Source organism: Haliaeetus albicilla, chromosome 23 (genome assembly GCF_947461875.1).
Source record: "Haliaeetus albicilla chromosome 23, bHalAlb1.1, whole genome shotgun sequence".
In the NCBI taxonomy this organism is placed as follows: Eukaryota; Metazoa; Chordata; class Aves; order Accipitriformes; family Accipitridae; genus Haliaeetus; species Haliaeetus albicilla.
Window position 1 is genome coordinate 24,590,318 of NC_091505.1, and position 24,149 is coordinate 24,614,466.

Genomic DNA, 24,149 nt, shown 5'->3' on the forward strand with positions numbered 1-24,149 from the left:
AGACAGCAGAAAATTACCTGCAGTACCTGTTGTTATAATACGTTTTGGCGGAATCATAATACAAATCAGATTTTTTGTACTAGCTAGTTTTGTTTTCTTTTAAATTGTTGTCTTTTGGGTTTTTTTTTTTATAGAAGAATTTTGTAAATCAGCAGGATATTACTTATCATTAAATAAAGTATTTATTATATATCCCGTTCATTCCTGAAACAGCTCTTTGCCTACAACAGTGAAGGAAAAAGTAGCCCTAGTGAGGTGGTAGAACACAGCACCAATCCTGACAAACCTGGACCACCAAGTAAACCAACTGTAAAGGGCAAGATCCATTCACAGAGTGTGAAAGTTACATGGGGTAGGTTACATTTTGTTAACGCTGTATTTGGGTGCTGCTTATGTATGTACAGTCACTCAGTAATGCAGGTTAAAAAACAGAATCAAACTCAGGCTAATTATTTGTCTCTGCAGATACCATTATTGCAGGAGAAATACTTAGCATTACCAAAAAATTGCAACTTGGTTTGTTTTGGGGCTGTAGTACAAAAGTAATGTTTTTCTTTATTCATTTTGGAGAAGCAGACAATGCTGTTGTAATAGCCTCAGTTGTAATAGCCTCTAGATTTACTGTGATGCTTAAATAATTTTCATGTGCTCTTAAAAAAATAAGACCTGAAATTGGCAGTATTTTCCTAGTTACTCTTCTTCCTGGCATAATCACAATTAATAATAGAAAAAAAACATTGTTCTGAAAAATGTATTGTGAATATGTAAGTACACTGTTTTCTGTTTCTGTTTGAATTGAGTTTTCTACTTGAATATATTCTACAATGAATGAATATGTTCTCTGAAAAATCTTCTATAATTTATTTTAAGATATTGATTTCTTTCAGAACCACCCAAAGATAATGGAGGATCAGACATTTCTAAATACTTCTTGGAAATCTCAGAAACATCAGTCGGTAAGCAATCATCTTTAAGTACTAATTCAGCTTGTGTGCTAATTCAGTGTACTGATTTACTACTCCTTCCTCTAGCAATTACTGTTCTGTTTTCACATGTGTATATTGTTGTACATGTTCTCTGCATAATTGATCATTCAGATTTGATTCTGTGGCTTGACTGCCTCCTCTAATTGATAATTGTGTGAGAGAATTTTCAAGGCTGATTTTTGCAAAAGTTTTGTAGTGTAAAGTATTTTCTTTCTCTCCTTAGGAAGTAAATGGGACACCATATACAGTGGTTCCCAGAGAGAACATGTATGTGATCATCTCAAGCCTGGCACTACCTACAGAATGAGAGTTTATTGTGTCAGTAAAGGTGGTGAAAGCCAGGTAAGAAAAATGAGAATATATTTGCTTCTGAAAACCATTTCTATTCATGTTCTAGTGAAATGTTTTTTTGTGTTTCCACTCTAAAATGATGTGTGTTACTGCTAGGCTTCTGATGTTATGACTGTTACAACATCAGCTGTTCCTCCTGGACCGTGTCATGCTCCATGCCTGGCAGGCAAAGCTAAGCCCAAGGAAATCACTTTACAGTGGGGTAAGCTCCAGTGTTTCTGAGCAAAATACTTCTCTGATTTTAAATGTCATAACACAAATGAAAAGTCCGTAGAACTCTTCAGGGGGTGGGGAAGGGGAAATAGATGTAGTCCATGTCCTCAGTTATGGGTTTTTTTGAAGAAGGCCAAAACTTGCTAACCACCTCTGATCTGATGATGCATACATGTGCAATGGTACAGTGAGACTTAAGCAGACGTACATGTCTTCCAGTGAGAAGGCTTGCTGACTGCCTCGTTACTGACACATGTTTGGCAATTTAAAAATGAACTCTCCTTTTCTTATTTTTATCTCAGTAAAGGAGATAACCAAAAAGTAATGAAGATATGCTGTTTTTTGAAGGAAACATGGAAAACACCTGAAAAAAACCTCATGAAGGCCATCTTAAACTCATCTATCAGTATCTGGGGGGAAAAAAGCAAGCTTCATAAAGTGTTTCTGCTCAGATATAGGATAAAAGCCTGCACTCCAACTTTTAGAATTCATCTGACGCAACTTTTAGCCTGAGAAGGCTGACTAGAAAGTATTTAAAAGTGCTTTGTGAAATTAATAGAAAAAAAAAAAAAATCTCTTTTTATTTCATAGGCCCACCGTCTGTAGATGGAGGTTCTGACATTACGGAATATATTATAGAGATGGCAAACTCTGAACAAGATGAACGCAGACAAGTTTATCAGGGTCCAGCGTCTGAATGTGTAGTAAACAATCTGCTTCCAGGGAGAACATATTGCTTCTGGATACGAGCAGCAAATAAAGTTGGGGTAACCACTGTGCTAATGAGATGAATTTTTTTTTTTTTTTTACACAAGAGATAGTAATGATGCTATTGTCTTACAAGACTGATGATACTTTGTAGCTTCTGTGTTCTGTCGTAGTTCTGCTGAAGGAGCAAAATTTGTTACAGTATAAAAAATACGATTTAAAGAAGATTCAACAAATTAGGGTTGAAGGAAGGACTGAATGTCCCTGACTAAGGGGATGTTCTCTGTGTTGCATTTCTGTTGTTGTTTACTGGATTACTGTCAATACCGAAGGTGACTAGTCCAAAGTTAGTGCTAGACGTTTTCTTACTACTTTTACTCATTTCTTTGACTGCGGCGTAAACCCTACATTTCTGGCTGTGAATAACCACTTAAGGTTTGTGCCTTAAGAAATTGCCTTATGTTTTACAATTAGGGTAGACTCTGCAGATTGGTGGTGTGGGAATGGTATTGTGTAGAGAGGGGTGTGTTCAAATAATGCCAGGTTTGAACAAAGTTGGGATAAATGGTGGTTGCATAAAAGTCTTTCTGAAACAGTACCCAGCTGTTTCTGGAAGCCAGATCCTGACTACAGGAGAAGGAGGAGTTACAAAACCGTAGCAGTGGGAGGATTACAGATATCCTGTAGGCACAGGGCCAGTTCATAGAGTAAACTACCTGAAAGGAATTTTAAATGGTGCTGTGAAACTAAGCACTGAACTCTTCTATTTATTTCTCTGTCAAGTTAAAAATAACTTGTTTTCTTCAGCTCATACACTTGCACATTAGTTTTTGCTCTACTGTTTTTCCTGTATTCATGCAATTGTATTTTCTTGCAGTTTGGCCCTCACTCTGACAAAGCAGAGATCTCTACTGCTCCAGGACCCCCTGACCAATGTTGCAAACCCCTAATAGCTTGTAAAAGTGCAACTTGTGCTGTAGTTTCATGGGAGGTAGGTATTAATGATTTTCAGGAATACACAAATTAATATTTGGCTTTTAGAATTGTAGTGATACATGTATGGTACACAGAAACGAAAGAAGTAACAAATGCAGAGGTGGAATATTTTAAGCCCATTTCTTTATAGAGGTATACATTGGTTTTGTAAATTGTCAGCTGTGAATTTCCATCTTAACCAAATAAATTGGGTGACATTTAATCCTCCTCATGGTATGGTAACTAATATATAGTATATTGAGTTCATCCAAGTGGTAAGAGATTGCGAGTCATTCAAAATTCTGGTCTGGACTGTGTTGTTATTATAGCCACGTGTCTAGATGCAAGCCTTTTAACAAGCTGAACTTAAAGTCATGCCCTTAGCTATGGTGGAAAAGACCTCAGGTCTCAACCCCAGTGCTTCTCTTCCAATGTTTCGCTTCAGTGTAACGAGAGATCATGCTTGTATGGTGAATGTGTGTATGTGCAGTAGCTGAAAGAAAATTTATCACTTAAACCCACAGAGTCCTGCCTGCAATGGTGCAGAAATTAGTGAATACAGACTGGACTGGGGACAGGTGGAAGGATCAATGCATATCATTTACACTGGCCCTTGCCAGAGCTATGAAGTAAGAGGTCTCACACCTGCAACCACATATTATTGCAGAGTCCAGGTATGAAAAGCCTTTTGTTATGTGTTACTAAGCAAATGAACGAGCACATACAGTTTGAAGAAAAACTTCAGCTAGAGATGAATCAAATTATGTACTGTCACCTACTAATGCAATGTAGAAGGTAACTGGTAAAAATGCTTTCCCTTCTCCCCCAGTCCCTCCTAACTACATGTTTCTAGAAATGAGATTTAGATCTAGTGTTGCATTAAACCAGACATTTTGCCATATTTACCTTTTATGGGGGACATTTTCTATTCTCTTCCAAGTTGCTTTTATTAACATGCGGAAGTAAGCTTGACAGATGTGACTATCTGGTTAGTAAAACATAGGTTCGGTAAACAATACGTGGTCTTTCTTTCAGGCTGTGAATGTTGCTGGAGTTGGGTTATTTGGCGAGACTGGCGTGGTGACAACCCCTGCATCAGCACCTGCAGCAGTGTCAGTGCTGCATTTACTTGAAGAAGATCAAATGGAAATTTCTCTTTCTTTATCAACGTGCCTTGCAATTCAATGGGAAGAACCGTGTTGTCATGGGTCAGAGATCACTGGATATAATATAGAATATGGGGAAAAGCAGCTTGTAACTGTTGGAAGACATACAAGCCATGTTCTTGAGAATCTGCTGCCTGACACTCTGTACAGGTAATAATTAATAGATTTATTCTGAAACCACATTTGTAGGATTTTCAATCAATAGGTTTGAGGGTAGTGTTTTAAATTTTTAGAGCAATTTTTCATTAGGCTTACAGACTATTTGCCCAATTCACTCTGCAACTCTGAAAAACCAAAATGAAACAGTCATATCCAGAATCAAACCATGATGTTTTAGTGGCAAGAGTTAAGGTTGCTCTGTTAAGATTAACATTCTGTCTCAAAGCCAAGGCTTTATTCTAAATTTTTTCGGTTTAGAATTTTTTATTCTGAAGCAATACATATAATGGGGTGATCAAGTTAATGTGGAGAACCTGGACGCTTGTTCACTGAACAGAATAAACCTGAACAATACTTAGAAACACTGAAGCTTCATTATGTTGAAAACAATGTAATTATGTTGACTTGTTTTGAAGTAGATAATTTTTATAGTTAATTTCTAACTGCATTTTAATTGCTTTATTGTTTGGAGTTATATTCTTTACAAATTTTAACTCTTGCTTTATTACCTAGCATTTTTTCAGGACCTCGGTAAATTAACCATTTAGCTGTTCTTCTCACATTTCTAGAATTAGAATACAGGCCATAAACAGCTTCGGAGTTGGTCCTTTCAGTCATTCCATTAAAGCCAAAACGAAACCACTACCTCCTGACCCTCCTCACCTTGAATGTGTGGTCTTCAGCTACCAGAGCCTTAAACTTAAATGGGGTGAAGGTCCTAGCAGAGCTTTAATTACCAACCCTACACAATTCAACTTGCAGATGGAGGACAGGTTTGGCAGGTAAGATAATCAGAGCATTAAGGATATTGTTGCTTTGCAACTTCATATCAAGTTTTTAAGATATTTTAAGTATTCTCACTTTGTTTGCACTAGTAAGTCACTTGGACATCCCAAAGTTTGCCCCTTAGTTTGCATTTTTGCATCCCATCTTTCAACTAGAAATGGTGTTAATAGCTGTTGCACTAGTATTTACTTGTAAACAGTAAATACTACTTCCTATTTAAATAGTAATATCTTACCATCTTCCTATGTTGCCAGGTTTGGCAGGGGTGGGGTGGTGAAATTTTAAAATGAAGTCCAGTTTGCATATAAGAAACATGGGGTTGACAGCTCTTCTATTAACTTGAAATTACAACTTATCTAGTATATACAAGGGTTATTCTCTTGATTCAAATCAAGAGTTTGGTCATGTCGTTTCAGTGGTAGCCTGTGTATGGCTGTAGCTTAGTGCCTAGACAGGTTGAAGGAATGCTTCGTGAATGTAAATTAAGACTGGCACCAGTATGAATGGCGTGTGTTGCTGATTTAATGCACATCATGAACTGTTGATGACAATAGCAGAGCTCAAACTGCCTAACATTCATCCTGCATAGAGTGGAAAGCCAGGGCACCCAGAATGCATTGTCACTTTTTTGTACTTAAGTTAGATATGAAAATGTTGTACTTAACACTATTGACATACAAATTTGTGATTACTGAATAATTCTAATTTGTATGTATTCTGTGTTCTTCTTCCAGGTTTGTTACTGTTTATAATGGTCCTTGTCATACATACAAGGTACAGCGACTCAGTGAATCCACTACGTACTATTTTAAAATCCAGGCATATAATGATGCTGGCGAGGGAGGATTTTCTGAAGTTTACGCTTTCACTACAACTAAGTCTCCACCCGCATCTCTTAAAGGTGAGCTTACACTTCACTAGAAACTTCTGCAAGCTGTTTACGGACTAGAGTGAATGCTACAACCTGACTCTCTTCCCAGCCCAGTGTCTTTCCAGGGCCTTTGAGGAACAGAGAACAGAAACAAGGATTTCTTCTACCCTTTTTCAACTGGAAAGTCATTTTTCAGGGTTACCAATCGTTTGATAGAAGCTACAACAGCATGTAGACAAATGAGAACACAAATAATTCTTCTGATCTTCATTTTCTAATACAAACATTAAAGATTGCCGTTAGAGAAAGTCATTCTGAAGATCAGAATGCTAATTACCTGCAGGAAAATCAGTTCACTCAACCATGTTTATAACATGGAATTTCAGCTCTGGAGATACATGGACATAAATGCTATTTTCTCTAGTGATTTGAAAGTACTTGCTCATCTGTAAAGGCATTAGACGTCAGAAGCTCATCTTGTCAGCTTGAAAAGCAAGACAAGTGTAACCTACAAATATTACAATGATTATGTTTTAAGCTTATGTCATGAAATACAGCAAAGAAAGAGAAGGAATGAAACAGATCTTCAATGGCTTAAAATTATTTCAATGACTGTCACCTCTAAGAATGACAGGTACCCCCATGTTGTTAACAAATATATTGGAAAAACCTTAAGCTTTTAGGTTTACGCTGCCCAGTTGCTTGCGTTAGAACTGAAACATTTTAAATGGAGAACGTACGAAAGCAAAGTGTACTTTAAGCCAGACTGAGAAAACTTCCTTGTTGTCACTGAAACCAGTGCCCATTTGCTACATTAACTGTGAAAATGAGTCACTGTAATAACTGGTGATTTTGGACCTTCTCTTCTGATTGAAAAAACAAGAACATTTGTAGAGACCATTGTTGTCTTTTTTTTTTTTTTTTAAATACCAACAAATCACTCTTTTCTAGCACCCAAAGCAAATCAGCTGGAAGAAAACACTTATGAAATCACATGGGAACCTTTACAGCCGATGAAAGGAGATTCCATTGTTTACATCCTTCAGCTTGCTGCTGGAAGAGAGTTTGATCAGGTACCTTTTATTTAATTTAATGAACTTCAGGTTTTTTTAAGTTGAAAAATTATTGCAAAAAAAAAGATGCCTGTATTTGAGGGTTGAAATTGTTTGGTGATGCTAGTGGCAGGGATACTTTCCATTTCGGCAAGGGACTCGGTTTACAATCCTGACTCCCCAGGTGCTTCATTTTACATCTTGGTCAGTTCCTCTCAGTAAGACTTTAAGTTTGTGATGGGTGAGGACAGCTTCCAGTATAGGGTCCTGCCTCTTCACGGCATTGACGGTTGCCATAGATGAAAGATCATAAAATTTCGTTTCCCTATTGCCCCTTTACTGATAATCTAAAAGCAAATGGCTGTGAAGGCAGGCTTGAGAGTCATGGGGAGAGTTGGTTATCTAGAAGTGGGTTAACACTGTTTTATCCTGTTCTCCCAGCATTTCCCTTGGCTCTTTTAATTCTTAAATCTTACGGTCTGTGGCATCGCTGTTTGTGTTAGTGGCACATAAATAGCTCTTGCCTCGCATTTAGCGGTGGAAGCAGTATATATATGTATATATACACACACACATATATCCATATATATACAAAACAATAGTTGTACAGAATGATTTTTTTTTCTTCTTTTTCTGAGCTTCACAATCCAGGTCTATCAGTGTGGGGCATAGCAGGAAGCTTTGGATTATTCACAAGAAAATGAATCATAAATTCTTCAGAAATAAAAGCAGAGATTTTATTAAGTTGGCTTGAAGAGAACGACTTCAGGCAGTGTCCAGCACTGGCTGTGCTCGTAGAGCAGAACGGGAAGTATTGCCTACTGTTTGTAAGTTGAATCCCATGTGACGTGGTTCTCTCTTCTTCTTCCGACTAGGTATACAAGGGACCAGAGACTTCCTTCCGTCTCACAAGCTTGCAGACAAACTGTGAATATCGGATCAGAGTCTGCGCTGGCCGTCAGTCCCAAGACTCTTCTGGATCACAAGAACTGTATGGACCTTACAGTCCCAGTACAGTGTTCTCATCTCAGAAACAAGAGCTGGTTCCACCGTGTGCTGATTTGACAACGGAGTTGGCAGAGACTAAGAAGACATTGCGTGAAGAGCGCTTCATTGCTATTGTTCTTCTCTGCGGATTTGCAGTGGTTGCTATTTTATTTGCTGTTGTTATTCAGTACTTTGTAATCAAGTAGACAAGAGCCTATTCAGTACTCAGCTTTTTGTACAGAAGCTCTTTCGGGTATTTATGGTTAGTTCTAATTAAAATCCTAGCTGGAAATGTATAGTTACATGCGTTTCCACTTTTGCTGCTGGCTAACAGTGAGGCTGGGTTGGCAGATCCTTTCCAAATACTGAACACAGATTTCTTGTAGAAAGGGTAATCCTGGGTCCTCTGTAATCAGGGTTAGCTGTTAATAAAACAGCAAAAAACTGCCTTACTGTGTACACTGGTGCGTGTGCACACTCTTCCTCTCTCCGAATTCAAAGTGGGGCCCTTTTGGCCAGTTAGAGAGAGCAGGCATTGATAGAACAAGTCCTTTTCAAGTACAACTAGAGCAGTGGTAGTCGATCCGCCATGTTTAATCAGGTATTGTTGTAGTTTGGTATACATGAAATACAGCAGCACAAATGCTTAAGCTTAGAGCAGTACTGTATTGCAGAACATTACTAGAGCATACCACATTTAATATACTGTAGAAGGAAAGCAGAATATTGACTTAGTGATATTACTACTTTACAGTTATATTAATGTTTCGGATTCAGTAATAATCATTTCAAGTGTTAAAGTAGAGGGCGCCAGCATTTTTAGAATTTTAATCAAAATGCTAGACAAAACGTTAGCAGGCCGTAATGTGCATACAGCAAAGGCGTTCGTATGTGACATTGCAGGAAAGGCCCCTTTTGTATTGTACATTTCTGAATGAAATGCTTTCTGCTGTTGGCGAGCAGCTGTTGGCCCAATCCACATTTCACTCTCAGTGCCTGAGAGAAAAGTAATTTCCTGTGCTTCTGATCAAATCTTTGCAGCGTTTTCAGAAAAGCACAGGTATTGTCTTTAAGGAGAAAGAGTGCATTTATGATAAATGTTACACTATTTGGCTCAAACTGAGCAAATGTTTTTGTACTATTATTAACCTAAAAATAAAAAGTTCAAACTGCTTTTGGATGCCCTTCTAACTTAATCTGAATTATCAAATTGTACATGAAAGAACTCTTTTTAGATAACATTTATACAATGTTTTAAATGACTTGCTATCCCAGCGGTAGCAGCTTCACATTCCATTGTTTTCTAGATGGGAATGTTCAGCCTGCTATGAACTTTTCTGAAACTTGTCCTGTTTGTCTGGGGGGTATTTTTTGTGGACACTGTGCACTACATATGACTGTTCTTGTTAAATCTGCTTGCGAGTACCTAAAGATGAGTCTGACAGCTGTCTTCTTTATATCGAGTATTTTGAAAGCTGGAACTCTTGAATCTCGAATGTGTTTCAGAATGGGTCTTCCCAATAGCATTTGGAATATGCCATAGAAAGGTAGATTTAGCGTACTTTGCAAAAGACTATGGCTATACTTTATATACATCAGAGCAATGCACTTGTACGTGGAATGTTGGATGTGATAGTGCTACAGGCTAAGTATTTCCAGTAATTAATCACTTTAAGGGTCTTTCTCCTATGGCAGTTGATGAATAATGTTGCATTATAGTTTGAGGCATTGTGTTGTATTTCAGATGTGGAAAACCTAAATTATGACATAGTATCGCTTAATACTCTTAAAAGTAGATTTATGGTGCAATCTGAAATTAATCTTTTCAAAATGTACTCTTCATTTTGTACTCTATTTATTTTGATTAAAAGTCCTGGAAAATGTATGTTTGAATGTATTGTTCTACTTGTAGCAGAACTTTAAGTTAATCATTTATTATATCATAGAAATCTCTCCCTCCAGTGCTGGAAAGAGTTTTATACAGATATTAGTCTTTAGTTTGCAGAAGAGTTTACAATCTGTCTTTATTTCTCTTCATAGTCTACTTTTAGCAAATAAGACTGCCTTCAGCAAATCTCTATTGCCAAAGGGTTATTTCTTTAACTCTTAGAACGAAGTTTGTAGAGGTTTATTTGGCAATAATATTTCTGATAATTTTAAAAGATAAATTAGGATTGCGAGTAAATACTAACAAGTCATGACTCCTAAAAAGTGAAAGTTCTTTTGTAATTGCCACAAAATATTCATGTTTCCAGGAAATACCTGGGAAAGCCTACTGCAGTATGGATTTTACATCAGCTGTTATCCATTCCAGAACGATATACCCTAGTGGCATTAATGTGTTAGGTATCTTCAGTTTTCTTGTATTGTAATTTTGAGGTATCTCAAACTTATGTTAAAGCTGCCATGCATTGTATTACTAAATTGTAACTATCAAATAGATAATATATTTAATACAGCCAATAAATAATACAAATGTATTCAAATTTGACTACAGGGTTGTTGTGTGTTTTTTGTGGATTTTAATCTGAGTCAGGAGCAGTCATTTGTGTCATTTAATTTAAGGTGAAGAAACATGTTTAATGTTGTTACTAAGTGTCATTAAGAGCTGACTTAAAAAAATCTTTCTGGAAGAACAGCTACTTGCGGGAACCTTAGCACAGCACTGTCCTCCTCTTTTCCAAGAGCTGTGTCAGCCTGGGGACCAAGCAGTGTGACCTGAACCCTTTTACATGAGGTCTTGGGACAGCCTGTGAACTGGTGATCGGGACTTGGTGTTTGCCTGTTTTACAAACGAGGGAGACGGGCAGATAGATGGCTTCTGCTCTTGCTTCCCTCCCCACATGCGTAATTTGTCCCTGGTCCATTCAGAGGAGCTCTAAAGATAAGGACTCTTCCTGCAGAGGTTAGAGATGGGGTCTAACCTTGCAGAAAGCTGGGTGTAGTTTGAATAAAGAACAAGATAAAAGAAAATGAGGGAAGCAACTCAAGAGGCCTGAGGGGTGAGCAGTAAATCCAGCCTTTAGGAAGAAGGCAATGCAGTTGCTTTCAAGTACCTTACAGATTGTATTTCTTGCACTTATTTGCTGAGAGCAAACCACTGGCCTGGCTTTAACCTCCACTCTCTCTCTCTTGGCTTCTGTGGGAAGAAAGTAACTTGAATTATCTGTGATTTAACAAAACATCTGGTCCTCAGAAATGGACAAATCCTTTCACAGGAGTTTTGTGGATAGTTAAGCTGGGTACTGTGGCTGGTAAGTTCACCAAAGAGAATAACCCAGCCTCCCCCCTGTGCCTGCCCCCATGCGCAGGAATAACATGAATAGGCTCCAACCTTCCCAAAATGTTCCAAGCCTATCTCAGGAAACAGTGAGAGGTAAGCCAAAAGGACTGCCTTAAAATTTGTTCCAGTCTCCATGCACCATCTACCCAGGTTTTAACCCACAACACAGCTGGCAAAATGCTTGGGTTGTGAGAATTAAGTCAATGCTGAACAGTTGATGTGAAAGAGCCAAGTTCTGTACCTTCAAAAGAAACCTTTTGTGATGGGTTGACCCTGGCTGGACGCCAGGTGCCCACCAAAGCCGTTCTATCACTCCCCCATCCTCAGCTGGACAGGGGAGAGAAAAATATAACAAAAAGCTTGCGGGTCGAGATAAGGACAGGAGAGATCATTCACTAATTACCATCACGGGCGAAACAGACTCAGCTTAGGGAAAATTAGCTCACTTTATTACAAATCAGCCAGAGTAAGGTAAATGAGAAATAAAACGAAATCTCAGAACACCTTCCCTCCACCCCTCCCTTCTTCCCAGGCACAACTTCACTCCCGGATTTCTCCACCAAGCCCCCCCAGCGGCACAAGGGGGACAGGGATGGGGTTTACGGTCATCACATGTTATTTTCTGCCGCTTCACCTCCTCAGGGCGAGGGCTCATCACACTCTTCCCCTGCTCCAGCGTGGGGTCCCACCCACGGGAGACAGTCCTCCACGAACTTTCTCCAACGTGGGCCGTTCCCACGGGCTGCAGTTCTTCACGAACTGCTCCAGCATGGGTCCTTTCCACGGTGTGCAGTCCTTCAGGAGCACACTGCTCCAGCGTGGGTCCCCCACGGGGTCACAAGTCCTGCCAGAAAACCTGCTCCGTGGGCTCCTCTCTCCACAGATCCGCAGGTCCTGCCAGGAACCTGCTCCAGCGCAGGGTTCCCACGGGGTCACAGCCTCCTTCGGGAAACCCACCTGCTCCGGCGTGGGGTCCTCCACGGGCTGCAGGTGGATATCTGCCCCACCGTGGACCTCCCTGGACTGCAGGGGGACAGCCTGCCTCACCAGGGTCTTCACCATGGGCTGCAGGGGAATCTCCGCTCCGGCGCCTGGAGCATCTCCTCCCCCTCCTTCTTCACTGACCTTGGTGTCCGCAGGCTTGTTTCTCTTACATGTTCTCACTCCTCTCTCCGGTGGCTGTTTTCTCCGCGTCCCAACTTTTTTCCTTCTAAAAAGTGTTCTCCCAGAGGCATTACCACTATTGCTGATGGGCTCGGCCTTGGCCGGTGGCAGGTCTGTCTTAGAGCTGGCTGGTATTGGCTCTGTCAGACACAAGGGAAGCTTCCAGCAGCTTCTTATAGGAGCCACCCCTGTAACCCCCCCCGCTACCAAAACCTTGCCACACAAAACCAATACACCTTTTCACTCCTGGTCTGGCTCCTGCAGCGCCGAGTTCGCTTGTGGTGCAGGATTTTGCTCATCGCTTTCCTGTATTTTTGCAATATGATGTTGTAAATCATGGGGTTTATAGAAGTCCCAAGGTAGAAGAGAAGCATGGCGATGAGGTTGAAGTACTGCGTGAGGTCATACAGGATGATTTCACTCTGGGCGAAGAGGATTTGGCCAACATGGAACGGGAGCCAACACAGCACAAAGGCCAAGACTACAACAGCTAAAGAGGAAGAGAGCATGCTTCAGTCATTTTGAGCAGAGTTCATTCCGCCTGTTTAAACTGTATAAGGACCGAGACACGAGCTTGCGAAGTTTAACCCAGCAAGGACAAGACCTCCTGCCTTGCCCAGCTACTTTTGCGCTGTGGTTACTGGTAATCTCAAGCAACAAGGGCTTAAGGTTGCACACAAAATTAATTGTTTGCAATTAAAATAGGGCTCTCTACACCCATGTTATCTAGTGGAGATAAAGGAATCAAATCAGGCTGAGGCAAAGCAGTCTGTACTTAAATTAAGGGCTACTGCCCACTCCTGGCCTGAAAATCTGAGTCACCATTGGCAACCTGTGGTGGGTATCGGAGGGGAAGGACCAGGGACACGGGAGGTGGGGGGCCCCCACGGAGGGGAGGAAAAGGGGAGCCAGCTGGACCAGGAGGCACTGAGAAAGAGGATGGGAAAACAGAGCATGCGGTAAGCAAATAAAAACTGGCAGGAAACAGGCGCTGGGTAGCTGCGATGTGTTTTACTGAAGGTATCTCCAGTTGTGGGTGCTGCTGCTTCCCTGCTGAGAAGGATTTCTGGTGGGGGGGCTTGGGAGGGAGCGGGTGGAGGGGTGGGGAGGAAGGGAGGGGACCCAAACCCTCCTGGTTTCAGTGTCTGCACCAAGGCACAGGTACCAGCTGGCACAGGATAAAGATCATGTTCAAGTAAGCCCAGACAGGTGGGTTGTTGCTGTCCTGGACAAAGCCATAGTCACTAAGGTTGAGAAATTTTTTTAGGGGAAATTGCTTTAAAACTTTCCTTGCCACAGCAGGGGAAGTGCCTGGTCTGGTTTTAAGTCACAGAATTTTACATTTTCTTTAAATTGGAAATTTAAGGGTCAGAGATGGGGGAACACTAGGAATGTGACCTCAAAACAACTAAAAGCCATGCTGATCTGATTCCCTGCTATGCTGATCCGCTTTCCTGCTATGCAGTAATGTCCCTAGCCTGAATACCATGCTGTTGGGGACTCCCCTTCTTACCAGAAAGAGCCAGGAACACAAATTAAGTGTAAATCCCTTGATTTTTAATCTGTGGAACCCTGTGTATTTTGTATCTCCTCTCCATCATCCCCCCCGCATCGCTATACACCCCGTGGGAGTGATTAAAGAGGACGGCTCTTCAGACTGCGTTTCTAAACCACTCTTACCCAGCATTTTGACAGTGGGACCTTTTCCCGCCTGCAGCCCAGCAGCCGCTGCCTGCTCCGCCAGCACTTTCTGCCGATGAGTCCATACAGCAGAGCCAAGCAGAGCATTGGCAGGAAGAAATAAATGGTGGAGACCCAGGTCATCATCTCGAGCAGCCCCATGCAGGCCACGCGCTTAATGGACCTGCACTCCTGGCTCTTCTGGGACAGGCTGCCTTTGAGGTGTTCCACACCAAAGAGGAAGAGGATGGGGCTGGCAGGCAGGAGGAAGCAGCCCCACAGCACCAGGATGAGCCGTTTCACCCAGCACTTGGTGATGGTCACTTTGGCTTTCAGGGGAAAGCATATGGCAAAGTACCTCTCCACGCTCACAATGGTGATGTGCAGGATGGTGCAGTATGTGTATGTTTCGCTCAGGTAAATGAAGAACTTGCAGAGAAAATCCCCAAATACGTAGGGCTTGTACTTTCAAAGGCGGTAGAGGTCCAAAGGCAGGCTGAGGAAAATCAGCATGTCCGACAGCACCATGCTGGACAGGTACATGTTCACCATCGTCCTCATCTCCTGTGAGTGTCTGAAAATGGCTATCGTTATCAAATTCCCAGAGACTCCCAAGAAAAACGGGATGATGGAAATTATAGTCATGGGCATCAAAACATGGATGTCAAACAAAGCAAAAGACTGATCTTCAGAGGAGTCTGTGTCATTTCTGAAATATCTGTGATTTGAGATGGAGCCCATGTCTGGTTCCAAAGCTGAGGTCTGGGCTGGCTTCGTCTTCCCCTTCGACAGAAATCTGAGTCACGGTAGAAGAGAGGCATGTTTTGAAGCGAGGGTCCAAGCACCGATCGTCTAGGCAGTGACTCTTACATGATCAGTTAAAAAAAATCAAAATTATGCTCATAACCGTGTAGCTGATGAAGATAAATACCCAAATGCTGATTAGTCCATTTTACAAGAAGTAAAAGAACATTAGATTCACACATCCAGCATTTGTCAGACCCAACCTTTCAAAAACAATATTGACCATTATAAAACATATTTACCATCCCGATATTTACCCTTAGCTTCGTGGTGTTTGGAAAAGGGCTATTTTTTGCATTTCCTTTCAAGTCCTGTGAATCCCACTACATGCGTAGAGCTGGGTCTGGCAGCGGGGCACTGGATCGATCGCCGAGGAACCGCAAGGGGAGGCAGTCCCCCTGACGGGAGCTGGATGGGAACAGCCTCTCAGACCCACTCAGGGTTTGCCAGTTCCCTCCAGCGTTTGCAAGCACCACGAGTGGAAATCTTTAGGCTGAGAAAAGCCTCCTCCGGGCTCCGCCGAAGAACAGGGAGGCTCGCAGGCGGTCACCGTGCCTGGCAGACACAAGATGCTTCACCTGCAGGATGGCTTTCCTGCCGTCGGTGGTGATGACACTGGTGTGCCAGGAGGTCCCCGGGGTGCCGGAGTCCCCTGGCACGTGGCACAATTTCTGAGGAAATCAGCTGGCATCACTTGACTTTTTGTGGCTGTTTCCCGTGCTGCCTGTTCTGCGGTCATCCATCTTCCTCCCTCCACCTACACACTGCTAACGATGCTGCGCTAAATATGCGCTCCCACTCTGCTTTTCTCCTTACACTGCAAAAAGTGCCTGCAGTTACCAAGTAGGGTAAAACAGTTCTTTGATACTGGAAATTTAATTAGCCCATTTGGGCCAGTTACATAATTTTCCATTGTTCTGTGTTTACTTAGGGCCTTTCCCACTTGAGCTCCTCCCCAGCATATGCTGCCGAGTAAGAAATTTCTACTGACAGTGCTTTAATGACATTATTAAGATAGGATGGGAAAGCCTTTATTTGAACATCAGTCTTCAAAATGAGACAGTCTTACACTTAGCCCTGAGTTACTTTCCACTTCAGAAAAGATCAGAGATGACGAGCTGGAAAGCGCCAGGGCGGGGGAGGCGAGGGGAAAAGGGGCCAGTGGAAGGGAAAACACAAGGGAAGGCTCTGGGAAGCTGGAGGTTAACTGCACGCAGCCGGAGAGAGCGGGGACACTTGGCACTGGAGAGACTGCGTACGCTGCTCAGCTCAACAGCAGGATGCATCCAGCCACAGTCCTTGGAAATTCCTCCATAACCTGGGAAGCGGGGCACTGTCAGAAGTGATCGGGGTACCCTGTACAAACTAAACTTCGTCCATTCTCCTCAGAGCTCTGCTCTTTGCAGTTTTTCTTGTCTGAAGGACTATTCAAAGGCCAGCATTTTGTAGAGCCAAATAGTATGGGACGTGGGCTCGGAAGGTCAGTGCTGAACACAGACACTGCATTGTGTTGACAGAGCCTTGGTTCTAACATTAGGGAGATTGCTGCTGCTGTTTCCAAGACGTGGATGCGCTGGCCCTAGGGGTTTTTTTCCAAGAGATTTAGGCACCTGAACACCTCAGGAATAGAAAAGCAGTCTGTGTGCCAGGGCTTTGCTTTGCTGTGCCTTAAACACCGCAGCAAAACCCATCTAAGAAGAAATTCCCAATGCTTAACTCTGTGTTGATGATCTAAATGATGCACTCTGAGCAGAGCTAAGCCCCAGCTGGTGCATGCTCACCTGGGCTGAACCGTGTGCGGCTGTCAGCCCTATTTCTTTGAGCAGATCCCTCCCAGCTGGGAGACAGTTGCCTTTGACGAACGTCCCCGGTTCAGCGGTGACAGACGGAGGAGTCAGCGCTCGTCCTGGCCACGCCGTGACCCAGTTTCCTGTTTTCCAACGCTGAAAGAAACCCCAGTGTGTGAGCAGAGATGAAGGGTGACTGCTTTTTCATTCAGGCCAGGCACGGTGTCCGCAGCCCGCTGAACGCAGGCATTCACAGCACGGCCGTGCCCCAGAGGACTGGCAGGAGGGAGGAAGCTTTCACAGCCAGGCAGGCTGAACCGCTCCAGCTCAGCTGTCCGCACGGAAGGCATTTGTGGCCTCGGGGACAAATATCTCCCCTGTGGAAACTGGCTCTCCGTGTCTTCTCCTCGCCGCTGTTTTCCAGGCAGAAACGCTGCAAGTTGCTGCAGCTCTTGGTCGTGCCGCTCAGCTTGGAAAGTCACCTCTGTGCAGCAGGGTTGGTGGGGAAGGCGGTCATGGCACGGACAGGAGATCATGGGAGGGGGTGGCAGTCTCTGGCTGCTCTTGGGGGTAAACCCAGAGCCCATCAGCAGTACAAAGTATCTTTCTTTTTTTACTGCATCGGGAATAAATGGCAGTGATGGCAGATGGCCCGCTGATGCCAAGTTTCAGCCTGATCCACAGCCTGCATCCAGCCCTTGGTGAAAGAGCTCCCCTCCCCCTCTTCCCTAAAACAAGGGAAAAGAAGTGGGTTTTGTTTGTTGTCTAAGGTCAGTGTCTGGAATTCATCCTCCGTTCCCTCCTCGCAGGATGTTTTTGTGTAATATACTCTGACTCATGAAAGTCAAATGACTTGGACTACGACGCTACAGTGCTTCCAGCCAAAGAGCCTCAGCAGAGGCATTCTGGCTGCCTGCACCTCCAGCGCTGGCACGTGCTGGACGCGAGTTTTCCAGCTCTTCCAGCTGCCGCCGCAGCCGCGGGGCTGCCTCTGCCCCCCGTCAGGCCGAGTCTGGCACCCCCCCTCACTGGCAAACCTGCGGCTTGGGGGGGGGCCAGCCGCCATCTCAGTACATATATACAGAGGCCTAGACAGGTTTGCAAGTTGCATTCACATCTAGGTAGGCTGACTGCATGGCTTCCAGGTGTTAAACATCGTCCTTGGTATAGATGGGAAGCAGAGAGAGAGTCTCGCTGCTGCCAGAATGTTTTGCAATGCGTTACAGGCATGAATCAGAGGGGTCACAAGTTAACAGCTGTTTATTTCTTCTTGCTCTCAAAGGAGGTTGGCTTCTCTTCCCCCTTATATCAGCTGGTCTAGTGCGGATATCGCATCTTCCTCCAGACCTTGCTTCGTTTGGATCATCATGGCTAATGACAACACTACTGCAACTTCTTCTGGTACGCTGCTAACGCCCTGTTTGACAAAATCACAGGAAAACTTTTTTGTTGTTGTTCTGTTTTGCCTGAGAAAGTAAGAGAGAAACTTTTGATGGGACTTGCATGGGACATATGTAGAGGTCCTTCGGCTGCAGGGAAAACAAGCTCAAAGAGTCCTGCTGCCAATACTCTCATTTTTCTTTAATCCTGGGAATGCTGTCAATTTAAAAAGTGGCCATCAAAGTCGGTAATGAAGTAACACACCCATCTGCTTCATCACGGGACAAACGGCTGGTGTTGGACTATCCTGCAGCAAGGCAGGCAGGGGACAATTCCCCACGCCCGGGGGACTTGGTCTGTGCCCTCGCGCATCGCTTTGTCTCCACAAATATTTTTATCAAAAGGAATATCTGCACCACAGAAATGTATTTTTTTGAAAAGAAGGCTAAAAGCCCTGTCTAACCCATACCAGTCTGACCTGGAGAGGGAGTTCAGGGGCTCAACCCCACGGACCGTTCTTGCAAATAATTCTGGTAAAGAAATAAAAATTTAATCACATAGAAGAGTTGGGTTTGATTAAGAAGTAAAATTGTGAAGCATAACGTATAAGATTGTTAAGTTTGAAATGTAGCTATAGAAACTTTAGGAACTGTGTTATGTGTGACTATAGAAACCTTAATATTGTTAAAGTTTGAAATAGCTAACCATAGAAACCTCACCAGGAAGTTACTGGTTTTTCTATGTTTTGTTTCAAGAAACTGTCGTGGACACCAGTTTGCTGCTTGGAAACCCCCTTACCCTTCCCATCTCGATTTGAGTATCGAAGATTCCAATCAGTAGAGCTAAGTGTAACTGACCGATGATTGTTTTTAAATAAGAATATTGATAAGGTTATCTAATCAAAGGACCAATCATTATAAAGGTTGAATTTAAGAGCGAGCATAGTATGTATTTTTACATAAAGAGCTTACGTAACAATGACCTGACAGAAAAAGTCTATAAAAACCGATGGATTTTGATACCAAGTGGGACACGCCTTTGGAGGAGCGATCCCCCGTGTCCCCAGCGCTGCCAATAAACGAAGTGCCCACTCCTTAACCTCACATTGGTGTTACAGAGTTTTATTCCGGATTTCCGTAACAGGTGAGGCCTGTACCCCCCCCCCCCCCCCCCCCCGCTTTCCACCGCGGGGAGGGGAACCCTGAGTTTCTCCCGCGGCTGCCGAAGGGTTTGTTTGCTTTTCCACAGCAAGGAGACAGCGGCCACAGCCGCATCCTACGAGCCGCCGCCAGGCCGCGGCTTCTTCCGGCCAGGCCGCGTCTCCATGGCAACGCCCGCCCGGCTCCCGTAGCCGCGGTCGCCGTTTCCCGGTCACGCGACCGGAAGCGGCCCCGCTCTAGGGCGAGCGGAAGCGATGGAGCCGGCGAAGATGGCGTCTCCCAAGAGCGCTCCCAAAGACGCGCAGGTACGGCGGGGGGCTGAGGGGGGGTCCCCGGGCAGGGCTGGGTCAGCGTGGCGGGGCTGAGCGGTGCCTCTCCGCCCTGCAGGTGATGGCGCAGATCCTGAAGGACATGGGCATCACGGAGTACGAGCCGCGCGTCATCAACCAGATGCTGGAGTTCGCCTACAGTAAGCGGCGGGGCCCGGGCCCGGCGGGAACAACGGCGCTGGCCTCGCTGGGAAAGGCCGGGGGGAGGAGGGGAATGCTGGTTTTAGCCGTATGTCCTCGGGGGGGGGGGGTGTCCCTGTCGGTCATAAGGGGGGTGTTCGGTGACAGCCGGGGGAGGGGGGGGTTTATTTGTTTTCATTCGGCCTTAATGAAAGGTTCTGTTTTTCAAAGGGTACGTGACTACTATACTGGAAGATGCAAAAATTTACTCGAGCCACGCAAAGAAATCCAGCGTGGATGCAGATGACGTGAGGCTGGCGATCCAGTGTCGAACAGACCAGTCGTTTACCTCTCCGCCTCCGAGAGATGTAAGTAAAACTCTGTTGATAGCAACAGAACACGGTGAGAGGCTACAGGTGGAAATGTAACCGTGTCTCTCCAGTTCTTGTTAGATATCGCAAGGCAGAAAAATCAGACGCCGCTGCCGTTGATAAAGCCTTATTCCGGACCCAGGCTTCCGCCTGACAGATACTGCTTGACAGCTCCCAACTACAGACTGAAGTCCTTACAGAAGAAGGTAAGGGCTCTGCGTAGGGAAGGATTCACCTAACGCCCACACCGTTTCTCAGGAATGTTGTTGGAATTAAGAATTTTCCACACCTCTGGAGGGTATGTGTGGGCAAATACTGACCTGTGCGCGGCAACAGAGTGTTGGAAACTAGGTCGGTGGTCTTTACCTCTAGCAATTTGCAGGTGTTCTCATTGCTAGTTAGTTTCAAATGTAAAGTGTGTTATAAAATGCATCTGTGAATTTTTTAGCATTAAAGCAAAATTGTCAAGTTGAATATCAGATTGTAAAAGGCAAAAGTAAGGCTTCAGTATAGGTATTGAAGAGTATCTTGTAGTCATCCCTCAGTTGTTTCCACTTTAGAGAAAAGATTTTCTTTGGTTGCTGGAAAATACCGAATGTCTCAGTGTGTACAATTTCATATTTACTTCCCCCATTTTAAAGAAAGAATTTTAAAAGTTGAACTTAAGGTTCCAGGTATTGACATGGGACATACCTTGGTGCTAGGTGTAGAGTGGAATAATAATTGTTGATTAAAATGTTCTAGTTACTCTTTCCGGTGGAAACGAACCTGGTTGAGCCGAGTGTTGTTTGCCCGGTGAGCTGCCTGCTGATCTTCGGCATTATGTCATGTCCAGGAGCTCTTCAGCTCACACTGGTGACGTTCACACCGTGAAGTTTGAGAACTTCTGTGTTGGCATACAAATTGTGTATTGCTGCTGTGAAATAGGCTCTCTGTGGTTTTGTAGGAAGAAACGTTTCTTTGTTTTCATGTTAAGAACTGTTAATTCCTAATGGGATGCTAAAGCGAATGTTCTCTCTCAACAGGTCTCTTCCTCTGCAGGGAGAATAACAGTCCCTCGCCTGAGTGTTGGTGCTGTGAGCAGCAGGCCCAGCACTCCTACTTTAGGTAGGAAACGGCTCAGTTGGGGTTTCCCATGTTGATTCTATCATGGAAAAAGTAATGAAGAGTAATACCACTGAGGAAATGTTGGGTGCCACCTGAACTTAGTATCGTTTGACAGCATCAGAAAAATTGAATTCATTTCAAAAAGATTATTGTAGTGTTCAGTACGTATATACGTTACTGACATTCTGTTTTTATTCCTGTATTTGTGATAACTTCTATAAGTGAAGAGACTGTTCAAGAAACTTACATGAGTTTGAGGTTTTTTTCCTCAATGTGAGCACTATGCTGAACTACAAATAGCAGTAAATAAAACCCATTTTTAGAAGGTTCCCAACATTTATGACTGAGCACATGCACTTACATATTAGTGTGTGTGTTTGTAGCCTAGAATTTTATAGGTCTTGCGTAAATGTGCAGTTCTGCCTGAAAATCCGACTCTTGTACATGCAGTACCAGTACGCTCCTGTATATTCCCACTACTTTGAAAATAATAGGTTCCACTTTGAATGCAAATTTACGAGTGCAAGTATTTATTTTTATTTTTTAATTTGTTTTTTGACCGAGTTGTTTTGAATTTCAGGTACACCTTCAGCACAAACAGTGTCTGTCTCAACAAAAGTTGGCACTCCAGTGTCGCTGACCGGTCAGAGGTTCACCGTACAGATCCCATCTTCTCAGGCAGCAGTCAAGTCAGGTAAAACACAAGCTGTGAAGATCAGCAGCACTTTTGGGGGTTCTTCTTAGCAGAATGGAAATTAATTTATTAATTTATAGTAATAATGTGGGAAGTTACCTTCACCTCTTCTGATTTTTAATATCGCTAATCTTTTGTGTCTCCTTACTTAAGGCAGGCAGTCCTCTCTCTGGTCATTCCAGTAACTTCTAGTTTTAATTCCTGGTTTTAGCACAGTGGTTTCAACCAGAAGATACAGGCAGATTTCCCTTACACCTTAATTGCCATCTCTGTGCTCTCTTGGTCTTTTGTGCTCACCCTGCCAGCACTTTCCTATCTTCTCAGGATCATTCCAGGGTTTTCAGCCCGGAATGTTCTAGTAGCACACTGCTTTATTAGGTTGGAAGTTCTGTTCCAGTGTGGGGAAAATCAGCTGTCATTTTTTTTAAGCCTTTCATTCAGTGACATTGGGGTTTTTTTCACAGCCACACCAACTACTCCGACAGTTCAGAATGTTCTCATTAATCCTTCCTTAATTGGACCAAAGAACATTCTTATTACTACAAATATGGTATCGTCACAGAATACTTCTAATGAATCAAATCCCTTGAAAAGGAAGCATGAAGACGATGACGACTATGATAATTTGTGAAGAGACTGTCTGATCCCCTTCCCTTCTTCAGCGATTCATATTGAGGCTGATGGGTTTTGCCAGGAGTTCTTTGTAAACTGCGTGAGAGCGTGTAAATACTCTGTTAATATGCATTGGGTGTGGAGTGAGAGAGAGATCACTGCCAGTGGAAAGACGAAAAAGCAACTCATCTTTTCCTGTGGCCCGTACTGTCTTTTGAACCTCAGCAGTGCTGGTGAGCACTGGTCACTGTTACACGGGAGGAACAGTCTTTGTGCCTCTTCTGTCACCTTATTTCTAACAAACAGATGTATCCGTGTCTTATTTCAGATAACATCAGAGTCCTGGGTGAGGTGGGACATAGCTGGGGAACATCAGCCTTCTCCCCGAACCCCCCCAAATACATTTGCTGCTTCTAGGTTGTGTTAGTTGCACACACTGTTCTCCATGTGCAGTTCCAGTGGGTGTGAAAGGTTTCTCTTAACAGTAGAAATGCAGACAAAAGGTAGAGGAGGGGATTTCTGGAGAACACTTAAATTACTTTTAGGTAGGCTGACCTGTGGTATCTATTAACCCATGGTTTCTGTTGACCTTAACACCTACACCAGTACCCACAACTGGAGCTTAAAGTTAGAGAAGAGGTAAAAACCCGGCCGAGATTTGCTCTTTATTTATTTCCAAAGAAAGAGCTGCACCTCTGTCGCTTGTCACTTTATTAAGCTTGTGTTTCTATGTTTATTGAATTAAAAAATGTCACAGTCATCGTGGCAGACAGGGGGATCTGGCAAAGGGCAAATGGCCGGAGCTTGACGGCACGCGTCTGACTTGATGCCTCGGGTACCTGCAGGTGCTTGTGTTGTGCAGCAGGATCCTAAGTGTGCTCTGCTAAAAGACTGGATAATCACTTTAATGTGTTTTTATATATTAAACAATAAAAAGTGGTGTGTTTTTATAACAGTATCTATCTCCTTGGTAAATGCTTTAGCTTGTATTGCCTTTCCTACTGACTCTGCTCTCAGGCGGAGCCCCCCTCCCCACAGACACCTTGTTTATGTGGGTGTAGAAACAGCTGGAACAGATCTGTGTTACACACACACACACACAACTGCCCAGGGACCTCGCCGCGTTTGTCGGGAGTTTTATATATACACATATATATGCATGTGTCTGTATATATTGGCAGTTTTTTAATATATATATATGTATGTATACACACACATGTATTATATGCTCTCAGATGCATCCCTAGCTGTCCCTAGAAGACAACTATTCTTTTATATATAGACAGTATATACATATGTAGAATATAGTATGTGTGTATATAGCACATATATAGTACTTAATTATGCATGCATGTGAACACATTCAGCCACCCTTTATATATAATATATAGGTATATATACACT

General features: G+C 43.3%; 2 protein-coding genes and 1 pseudogene across 5 annotated transcripts in view; 2 read left to right on the top strand and 1 right to left on the bottom strand.

Annotated features, from left to right (window-relative positions):
• Window positions 1–10,745, top strand: part of LOC104321143 (fibronectin type-III domain-containing protein 3a-like) — a 50,072-nt gene extending 39,327 nt beyond the window's left edge. For all 4 annotated transcript variants that reach the window (XM_069811587.1, XM_069811588.1, XM_069811590.1 and 1 more), the window contains 12 exons: window positions 214–352; window positions 888–956; window positions 1,210–1,328; window positions 1,434–1,539; window positions 2,142–2,317; window positions 3,136–3,249; window positions 3,758–3,907; window positions 4,269–4,549; window positions 5,128–5,340; window positions 6,079–6,245; window positions 7,167–7,288; window positions 8,143–10,745. In XM_069811587.1, coding sequence (XP_069667688.1) covers window positions 214–352; window positions 888–956; window positions 1,210–1,328; window positions 1,434–1,539; window positions 2,142–2,317; window positions 3,136–3,249; window positions 3,758–3,907; window positions 4,269–4,549; window positions 5,128–5,340; window positions 6,079–6,245; window positions 7,167–7,288; window positions 8,143–8,460 — 1,974 coding nt within the window. In that variant the 3' untranslated portion in view covers window positions 8,461–10,745. The remainder of the gene's footprint in view (window positions 1–213; window positions 353–887; window positions 957–1,209; window positions 1,329–1,433; window positions 1,540–2,141; window positions 2,318–3,135; window positions 3,250–3,757; window positions 3,908–4,268; window positions 4,550–5,127; window positions 5,341–6,078; window positions 6,246–7,166; window positions 7,289–8,142) is intronic.
• A 3,105-nt stretch (window positions 10,746–13,850) lies between these two features.
• On the bottom strand, window positions 13,851–16,980 carry LOC138690763 (growth hormone secretagogue receptor type 1-like; annotated as a pseudogene).
• Window positions 16,981–19,662: 2,682 nt separating this feature from the next.
• TAF9B (TATA-box binding protein associated factor 9b) lies at window positions 19,663–23,703 on the top strand. Its single transcript, XM_069811591.1, has 7 exons — window positions 19,663–19,817; window positions 19,900–19,981; window positions 20,193–20,329; window positions 20,404–20,538; window positions 21,358–21,439; window positions 22,020–22,133; window positions 22,598–23,703. The coding sequence occupies exons 1-7, from the start codon at window positions 19,767–19,769 to the stop codon at window positions 22,762–22,764; spliced, it is 768 nt and encodes a 255-aa protein (XP_069667692.1). The 5' UTR covers window positions 19,663–19,766; the 3' UTR covers window positions 22,765–23,703.
• Window positions 23,704–24,149: the final 446 nt, after the last annotated feature.

Coding starts and splice junctions, on each gene's coding strand:
- TAF9B (XM_069811591.1), top strand. CDS start 19,767: ATGGAGCCGGCGAAGATGGCGTCTCCCAAGAGCGCTCCCAAAGACGCG. Junction 19,982..20,192: donor GATGCTGGAGTTCGCCTACA/GTAAGCGGCGGG, acceptor TGTTTTTCAAAG/GGTACGTGACTACTATACTG. Junction 21,440..22,019: donor GCCCAGCACTCCTACTTTAG/GTAGGAAACGGC, acceptor TTTGAATTTCAG/GTACACCTTCAGCACAAACA.